The following is a 10,002-nucleotide window of genomic DNA, read 5'->3' as shown; positions in this document are numbered from 1 at the left end:
GTGTTGAGAGATATCAGGACAGTCTTCAGATCAGCTTTGAAACCAGACACCTCCATGAGATAGACTCACAGCAGCGAAAAGATGACTTCTTGTTTTATTACTATTATACTTTAAATAATAGTATGAATTTAAAAGCAATGCTTCTGAGCTCTAGGATCTTGGATTGATCATTTCAACTGTTCTAGGCATAGGTTACCCTTCCATAAAATGCAACTCTTAACCTTTCCTCACCAGATTGTAAGTTTTGAGAACTTTTTATTTTTGCCGGTGCTGGGGCTTGAACTCAGGGCAGGGGCTCTATCCTGAGCCTCTCTGTGCTCAAGGTTAGAGCTCTACCCTTGAGCCACAGTGCCACTTCTGGCTTTTTCTGTTTATGTGGTAGTGAGGAATTGAACCCAGGGCTTCAGGCATGCTAGGCAAGCACTCTCCCATTAAGCCACATTCCCAGCCCCAGATTGTAAGTTTTAAAAGGTACTTATTGTATGAAAATGTTTAATAAAATATTTAGTCCATAAACTATTTATCAAACCACAGTCTCAGCACCTCTTTGTTCATATTCCATTTCCTGTTTTCCCTAAAGGATATTGTGAACTAATGATAAGAAACACAATTAGATGTGCTCCCTGAGACGCCATCCCAGGGGATGGGAGAATCCACAGAGAGAAGCTGTTTGGATGAGAATGATTGTGGTTCGCCACCCAGAACTAGAGGTGTGGAAGACCTTGCTGGTATTGTGTGAAGACTTCACCGCGGAGTGGGAACACCTGAGCTAGATCTCAGGTGTTTCTCTGCAACTCAGCCTGTTGAGAGGCAGTCCAGAGCACCATTTCCCAGAAGCAGGACTTGTTGTCATGGTGATCCCCTTCAGGTGAGTGGAGAATCCTCCTTCCGTCCAATTTCCACCATGCTTTGGTTCATAGTAAAGTAAGGAAGGAGGAAGCAGAACCTGATGGCGATATTGGAGCGAAGGGCTGCCTGAGACACAGCCTGCCCTGAGCCTCATCCTTTCTTCAGCATTCAGCACAGTCCTTTTTCTTTTTGAAAATATGTTTTTATCATTACTACAGAGGTGATGGACAGAGGGATAACAGTTATGTAAATCAGGTAATGAGTACATTTCTTTTTGAATGCTTCACCCTCTCCCAGTTTTTCCCCTCCTGTCCCCATAATGTCTAGTGAGTATCACTTCTGTATTTGCTCACCCTTTGTTCCACCTTTTATGTGCTCATTTACTCTCCCAAAGACAAACAAACTAGCAAACAAGATAAAAGGAAAAGAACAAAAATGGCAACAACACTTGGAAAAAATTATATTAAGTGAAGTAAACCAGACCCAAAGAAACATAGATTGCATACTTTCCCTCATTTGGGTAAAAGAATGTGCCTATAATTCCACAAGTAAACACTGGATAGTAATATATATGTATAATTTATATACATAATTGTATCCTAATTATGTATATAAATGCATACATAATGACATATATAATTCATCATATCTATATCTATATATGTATATCTACAGGCCTCTAGACATTCACACAGTGAGACCAAAGGAGGATATTCATAGGAGTACAGATCATAAAGCCTCAATGCATATGATGTTCACTGCAGCATTATTTTCCATAGGCAGGATATGTAATCAACGCAGATGCCCCTCAGTAGATGAATGGATCAAGAAAATATAAACACACAATGGAATTCCATGCTTCCGTTAGAAAGAAAGGCATTGCCCCATTCATAAGGAAATGGAAAGACTTGGAAAAGATTATATTAACAGAAGCGAGCAGACCCAAAGAAACAGGCTGCATGGGTTCCCTCATTTGTAGTAACTAGACTATGTCTATGATATTCTTAGCAGAGGATCACAGTAGCTCAATAGCTATGTGCATATGACCATATAACATGATGTTATCAAGAAATGGAAATAAGAGGGTTTTTTAAGTACTGTTTTCAGTTATTTCTCTTTATTTTTCTTTTCCTCTTTGTTTTTGATTTCTGTACCCTTTGTCTTGTATATGTTTATCTTATTTGAGGAGGGGAAGGGGAAATGCAGAAATAGTGAGACAACCCATTGCAACAATGAGAGGTACAAGTTGTCATGTTGAAAACGAACTTTACAACTTTGGTGGGGGGAGGGGGGAGGATTGGGTGGGGGAGGGGGGAGTATAGGAAGGGATGGGAAGGGGAAACAAAGAGGAGGCAACAATGCTTGATAAGAAATGTACTCATTATCTTGCCCATGTAATTGTAACCCCTCTGTACAGTATGTTCACAATAAAAAAAAATAAAAAAATAAAAAAAAGAAATAGTGAGACAGAGTGAACCAATGCAACAGTGATACTTATGTTGGAAATGAGGATAGTTGAGGGGGAGTGGTAGAAAATGAAGGAGTGGGTAACACTTAAATGTAACTGTAATCCCTCTGTACATCACCTTTAGAAGAAAAATTTTTAAAATAATATTTTTCAAAATGAACTCCAAGAAATGGAAACAAGAGATTGCTGCTGATGCTGCTGTTTCAGTATAGTCAACACAAGAAAAGGGCTTGCTCTATCAACCCAAGAAATTTGGAAAGGATAAAAATGACGCAAGAAAGGGATAAGTTACAATCAATTAATATGGAACAGATGTTTCTCAATCTACATTTGTGCTAATAAGTGTACCAGACCAGAGTGTGGAGGGAATGTTATCATTGTAGGGGAAGGGATGGTAATGTTAGATCAGAATCCACCATATTTGTTCTTTTGTCCTGCTTCTGTGTGATCTTAGGAAAGTAACTCCACTTCTCTTGGCTTTTATTGCCTGATCTATAATATTATATTTATGAAATCTCCCATCTACACTCTGTATCTAAATGTGTACCTTACAAATGAAGTTTGTATTCGTGTGTATGGGATGCATGAATCTTCACATCTGTTTGTGGATGAGTACATATGCCCTTCCTGTGCCAAGGCAGAACTGATATATTTGTGGAACTAGTAATTGGGATAAATGTGTTCTGCATAATTTTGAATGTGTAAAAATATGTATGATTATATGTGAGTGCTTTGACTATGCTTGACTGCATATATGTAGTCACATGTTTGTGTATGTTTACACACCAATGTGTGAGATGTCTACTTATGCACATACATGTGCATAAGAGTGGATCCTATACATTTTTGTCTAATGTTAACCAGCCTTTTCTGCTGTCTTTCCTTTTCCAGTTAAAAAAGGCACAAAGGAAACGAGAACCCATCCCATCTTCATCTTAAAGAAGCCAGCCATCTCCTGGCATGGTGGAAGGAATCAGGAAAACCACTGAGAATGGTGCAGCCCAATGTAACCACGTGGTGGCGTGGCTTTGTCTTTCTGGGCTTCTCCAGCTTTGGGCAACTGCAAGTCTTGCTATTTGTCTTGTTCCTTTCTTTGTATCTCATCACCCTGACCAGCAATGTCTTCATCATCATAGTGATCAGGCTAGATAACCATTTACACACCCCCATGTACCTCTTCCTGTCCTTCCTCTCCTTCTCTGAGACTTGCTACACTTTGGGTATCATTCCTAGGATGCTGTCTGGCCTGGCTATGGGGGACCAGGCTATTTCTTACGTGGGTTGTGCTACCCAGATGTTTTTCTCTGCTTCATGGGCTTGTACCAATTGCTTCCTTTTGTCTGTCATGGGCTTTGACAGGTACGTGGCCATCTGTGCCCCACTGCACTATGCCAGCCGCATGAATCCCATCCTCTGCGCCCAGCTAGTGGGTGTCTCCTTCCTGAGTGGCTATCTTTTTGGACTGGGGATGACACTGGTCATTTTCCGCCTCTCGTTTTGCAGTTCCCATGAGATCCAGCATTTTTTTTGTGACACACCGCCAGTGTTAAGCCTTGCCTGTGGGGATACAGGACTGAGTGAGCTGGGGATCCTCATCCTCAGCCTGCTGGTCCTCTTGGTCTCCTTCTTCTTCATCACCATCTCCTATGCCTACATCCTGGTGGCCATCCTGAGGATGCCCTCTGCTGAGGGGAGGAGGAAGGCTTTCTCCACCTGTGCCTCGCATCTCACAGTCGTCATTATCCACTATGGCTGTGCTTCTTTCATGTACCTGAGGCCCAAAGCCAGCTACTCTCTGGAGCGGGATCAGCTTATTGCTGTCACTTACACTGTAGCAACCCCGCTGCTCAATCCCATCGTTTACAGTCTAAGGAATCGGGCTGTGCAGACAGCTCTGAGAAATGCTTTCCGGGGGAACTTATTGGGAAAAGGATGAAGGCAAGTCCAAAGAGTCATTCTTCTCTGTGTCACAGACCAGACAGACCCAGTCCAGTGGGCCAGGAATTCCAGGTGTCAGGCCCCAACTGTCCTGGCCACGCCCCGCGGGGGCACCTCAGCCTGAGGGGCCCTTCCTCCCAAGTTGCTTGAGAATGCAGAGACAGACAGGACTTCCTATTTTGGTAAGTGTGAGCTCAAAAAATCTGAATTTTTACATTAATCTTCACAGATATCACCCCTAGTTACTGAAGCCCATTAAGAAATAGAGTTTTCTTAATGCATGAAGATCACTGTTAATTTTCCAACTCAGCTGAACAGAATGAGGAAGTTTGGAGCATTCAAGGAAGAACAGGTGGGAGTTTTTTTTTAATTTTTTTATTGTAAAGATACTATTCAGAGGGTTACAGTTACATGAGTGAGGTAATGAGTACACTTCCTCTTGAACATTGTCAGGTGGGAGTTTTTATCAGGGACACTTAGAAGATTCAAAAATATTTAGACCCTTTGAGTTGTAATGTTCTTTGAAGATCTGAAATTCAGTGAATAGAAGTTTGGCAGATTAGCTTGATAGCTTGAAAAATGGAAATATAGGTTCTCTTTGTCTTCCACTAGGTGTCTTTTATCATTTACATAACTTAGATCTTAAACTCTCTACCTCATTATTTTACTTTCCCCATTTTAATCTAAGCTGCATAGATTCTATTTCAGAAAATCTAATTTTCCTATCTTCCTTGATAATTATTGGTGCTCTCTTGTGTCAAGAACTCTGGGGTCATTACCTAATATGGGTGTTATTTTTTTGAATCTACTCTACCTATGGCACTTTCTACCTACATTGTTTCCTATGTGGTTCCAGGAACTGTTAGGAATGAGCAAAAGTGTAGTGAATTCCTACAGCTCTTAGGTAGGAGTTCAAACATAAGCTTTTGCACTAACAATCTGAGCAACCCTAGATATTTTGCTTAACCTTTGTCAGCTTCAAAGCCTTCATCTGTGAAATGTTTTTAGCCTGAAAGTTTGTGTTCTCAGAGAAAAAGCATCATTCATATAAATAACTTAGCATAATACTTGGGTCAATCTCATCTTTTACTAACAATGTGTTATGAAAAATGATGCTGGCTTTTACTTTGGTAAGGGTTACTCCAGGGTGAGAATCAAAGAAGGCTCCATGCCAAAGGTAGTACTTGAACTTGCCCTAAAGGATGGATCTTGACTCGTGACAGAGGAAAAGTCATAGAAGTGTACAGAACAATCAGATTCTAGATGGTAATAGAATATATGAATTTTACAAAGGGGCTGAAAATGGCTCAAAATGCTTCTGAGAAAGTTGCTTGGGTTGAGATTACATTTTTTGCAGGGTATGGGTGACAGTTTAAAACCTTGCTTCAGACAGATCATTTTGAGGAGACAGGACACAGTAAAGCTTTGAGCAGAGAGTAGAACAGCGTCTGTGAAGTGACTGAACAAGATTAACCTTAGTAGAATGGAGGCTGATGGATTTCAGGAGGGAGAAACCAGAGGTAAGAGGATAAATAAGACATCCATTGTCATCTTCTTAAAGAGAGGCAGAGACTTAAGTGTAGAGAAAAGAATAAGCTAGAGAAAAGTAAGCAAATTCAAGTCAGATGGTAGAACGGGTCCGGGTCAGAGGAAGAAGGTCATCTTAGGCTGCCACCCCCCATTGCACTGGGGCTGTCTCAGCAAGTTCATGTCCATGGCCTATTCAGACCACGCAGCATAACAGGCCACAGATACACCCTGACTAATGGTAGACTAAGGTTGTTCCAAGAATTATTAAGTAATATTCAAAGATCTATTTACATACCAAATGCAGCAATTTTAAGTAAGGAAGGGTTCAAAAACCACTTGGGGGATTTTGAAAATAGATATTCATAGGTTTTATACCTTCAGATCTTGACATCATTGATTGGGGATGGAGATAGCAGAAATAAATCTACAAAATCTCACCAAATGATTCAAATTTCATATGCTAAGTAAGGATTTGATCATATGTTTGAAAGGGCAAGCTCTCTCTCTCTCTCTCTCTCTCTCTCTCTCTCTCTCTCTCTCTCTCTCTCTCTCTCTCTCTCTCTCTCTCCCCCCTCTCTCATACACACACACACACACACACACACACACACACACACACACACACATACACAGAATTATGTCTTGCTTTCCACTTCCACAATTGCAATTCAAGTCCTGTTGCAGCTTTCTCCAAAGCATTCACCTCTGAGTGGCAGCCCAGTGGAGACAGGACTTGCTGAGTTTTTTGGTTTTTTTGGGGGGGGGTCTGGTCATGGGGCCTGAACTCTGAGCCTGGGCGCTGTCCCTCAGCTCTTCAGCTCAAGGCTAGCACTCTACCACTTGAGCCACAGCGCCACTTCTGGCTTTTTTTCCCTGCTTATGTGGTGCTGAGGAATGGAACCCAGGGCCTCATGCATGCAAGGCAAGTGCTATACTACTGAGCCACCTTCCCAGCCCAGGACTTGCTGAGCTTTAAGCATAGTCTTGTCACCTTAAAAGAAAAGATATGTGACCTAGGAAAGTTTTGTTTTTAAAAAATACTTTATGACCCCCATTGCAAAAATGGAATGATAATAATCTCTCTTTGATAGAGCTTTTTTGATGAAGATTATTATAATGCCTTTAGAAAAAAGTCAGTTACACATTAAATGCACAATACTATTTTTATTTAGTGCTTCTAGAAAATATCACCTTAGGATGCTAAATCATTTTGCTAATTGATTCTAGCAACATCCAGCATCTTGTATTTCATGAGGCAGAGGGATCAGTAAGTATCATATGCCATCACTCTGGCATTGTGTCTGACTGGATCTACATCCCAGAGACTTGGGAGGATAAAATGCTGGGAAGTAGGTCCAGTTGAATATAGGCAGAACATGGAAACAAGAAAAGGAGATGAAAGGTACCAGAGAGTTTCACAGATGTTAAAGAGAAGTGTTCTACTAGAAATGAAATAACTTTGAAAGCCAATGAAGCAGTAGGAATCAAGAAAGAAAAAAAAAAAAAACAAGGATGCAGCCACAGTCTGAGGCTCAGGGACAGACGCTAATATGTAAGTTATAAAGGAGACCATTAGCAAAGTGAAGGCAAGGAGTACTGTATGAAGTCAGTAGTGAGGAGTCAGGAAAAGATGAGTATTAATTGGAAGGAAATTACCTCTGAGATCCAGAAGGATATTTGATTCAAATTCTAGTTGTTATGATACTAAACTATTTATAGCTTCTATTTTATGTAATTGGTTCCAATGTTCCTTTTTTTCCTTTTTGCTTGAGTGTAGTACGTAGATCAGAGTCTGAATCTGAGCTGTATGAAGTTAAGAGCTTCTTATGGCATTCTTCTTATTGCTTTTTTAGATAATCATTGCAGTTCCTGGCGGTATTATTCAATCCCTTTCATAATTGTTCTTTGCCTTAGAGAACACATTTTACTGACCACATTCCTCATAATCTGATTTTAGCCTAAAAACCCTTGGCAAGCTTGGAACAACGACTGCAACCATCCTCTCTTCTTTCTTTCTTTCTTTCTTTCTTTCTTTCTTTCTTTCTTTCTTTCTTTCTTTCTTTCTTTCTTTCTTTCTTTCTTTCTTTCTTTCTTTTTTGGTCGGTTGTGGGGCTTGAACTCTGGGCTTGGGCACTGTCCCTTCACTCTTCAGCTCAAGGCAAGTGCTTTACCACTTGAGCCATAGCGCCACTTCCGGTTTTCTAGTGGTTTATTGGAGATGAGTCTCACGCACTTTCCTGCACCAGCTGGCTTTGAACTGTGATCCTCAGATCTCAGCCTCCTGAGTAGCTAGGATTACAGGCATGAGCCACCAGTGCCTGGCCTCTCTTTTCTTTGATATTCTCAACATGCAAAGTTTTAGAAAATCCATACTTGGTAATTGTGATATTAGATGATATTGATTCTCCATGGCCTATTTGACTATACTGTTTGCAATTGTAAAATTTCTGATTACTTGTAATCATGTATATTTAAAAACTTGCCATTAATTTTCAAAGTTTTTTTTCTTGATTGTTAGATGTCATTGTATTTGGTTCTTCTTATATAAACCAATAAAATCGTTAAATGTTATTATGGGTAAAGACAATTTTTTAGTTGGAAATAAATTTTTTTTCAAGTGACTCCTGTGACAAGATTTTTTCCTAGAAAAATCTCCCCTAAAAAAGGATTAATTCCTACAAGAGGAAAGAATTGACTCTTAAGATGGTTGTCCAGGGGCAGTGTTCATTTGGGAGAGAAAGGCTGTAAGTGCAGGATACTAGCAGTTTTACACAAGGCAAAAACCAAGACAGCAATAAAAAAAGCCCCAAGAATTCTCACCAGCAAATTACACCAGTAACTTGTATAAATCAGATCCAAATGCTGGTATTTGAACCTACTCATACCAAATCTGTCCTGAAGATTCCTGGATACAGTTCCATCTCCTGTTTTTTTTTTCCCCCCTTAGTTCATCATTTTTAAAACATTTCTACTGAGCCTTACTGTAACAGGATATGGAAACAAATAGACACAGATGTTATTTTTATCACACTGAAATAAAGAGTGAATTCAGGGGGTTGGAAGACAAGATGGAGGAATCCTGTCATGCTGCAATTTTGTCATTCTGAGAGTAATGACATCAACTCTAATGGCACAGAATGGAAAGGGACCAAATTAAGAAAAAAACAGGTGTTTAGCTTTATTTCACAAACAAAAATATCCTAGATTCCCAGTATCAAATATACTACTTTTAAACTATAAAAATTCAAGCACACTCTAAAAATAAGTTGTAAGTCATCTTAGGTTTTATTTGTAGTTTATTATGGCTGTTTATCACAGTCTAATTATCTGCCCAGATTTAGATAATAGTATAGTTCTCAGAAATGCAGAATCCCAATTGGGGCAGAAACAGTTTAATCTCTCTTTAAAAAAGAAATGCTTCATCCTATAATGAAAACATGCTAAAATGATAAAAATATGCAGAATGCAATGAATAAAAAATAAAGACTTTGGAATTTCCTAATAGTGACCAGGAGAGGAGTTGTTCTTCAACATCTCTATTAGCTCCACACCCTTCCCCCCAGGCTTAGCATAATACACACACACACACACACACACACACACACACACACACACACACACACACACACACATACACACACACACACAGAGTCTTTTCACCCTCCACACTTGCCTGTCCACTTCAAACCCAATACTTCCCACCACACCAAACTTTTCTATGATCTGCTTATGAGTTGCCAAAGAAGGAATTGGTAAAGCCCACGTAGTCATAGCCGGCAGGATGACCTCGACCTCGTGGGTCCATGTATTGCTGCATATGGATGGTACAGAATGACACCTGCTCCGGGGTTAGGGCCTGCAAAGAAAAGAAAAAGATAAAGATATAGTCTCTGAGATTCAACTAGATGCATCCCCTTGGTTTCTAATGTGCTGGAAATGTGATAGGTGGAGAACCTTTGAAAGAAGAAAAAAGCCCTGTTTCTATGATGCCCTTAAAAATGTATGATTTTCAGTGAATAAGACCAATATAGAGCTCATCCACTCTATTTCTACTTCTCACTTCTTAGATTTATCTCATTAAATGAAAGTGGCAAGAAGCAGCCTTAAAACTGAGTTGCAAGTTTTGAATGAACTCTGACAGGCAGAGAACCACTCTGTTTTTCAGCTAGATGAAAACAGAATGAAGTGGCCCAGACAAGTGGCATTCTGTGAAAGAG

General features: G+C 39.9%; 2 protein-coding genes across 2 annotated transcripts in view; one reads left to right on the top strand and one right to left on the bottom strand.

Moving 5' to 3' along the window:
* The first annotated feature begins 3,308 nt into the window (after positions 1–3,308).
* Positions 3,309–4,253, top strand: Or10z1 (olfactory receptor family 10 subfamily Z member 1). The gene has a single exon (XM_070000066.1). It carries the CDS (start codon positions 3,309–3,311, stop codon positions 4,251–4,253), a length of 945 nt encoding a protein of 314 aa, XP_069856167.1.
* A 4,714-nt stretch (positions 4,254–8,967) lies between these two features.
* Spta1 (spectrin alpha, erythrocytic 1) overlaps positions 8,968–10,002 on the bottom strand; it is a 63,284-nt gene continuing 62,249 nt past the window's right edge. Inside the window, exon 52 of the mRNA XM_069999975.1 lies at positions 8,968–9,641. Coding sequence (XP_069856076.1) covers positions 9,513–9,641 — 129 coding nt within the window. The 3' untranslated portion in view covers positions 8,968–9,512. The remainder of the gene's footprint in view (positions 9,642–10,002) is intronic.

Source organism: Dipodomys merriami, unplaced genomic scaffold, assembly GCF_024711535.1.
Source record: "Dipodomys merriami isolate MVZ:Mamm:240054 unplaced genomic scaffold, mDipMer1.0.p SCAF_56, whole genome shotgun sequence".
NCBI lineage: Eukaryota > Metazoa > Chordata > Mammalia > Rodentia > Heteromyidae > Dipodomys > Dipodomys merriami.
This window is presented reverse-complemented; position numbering and strand designations above follow the sequence as displayed.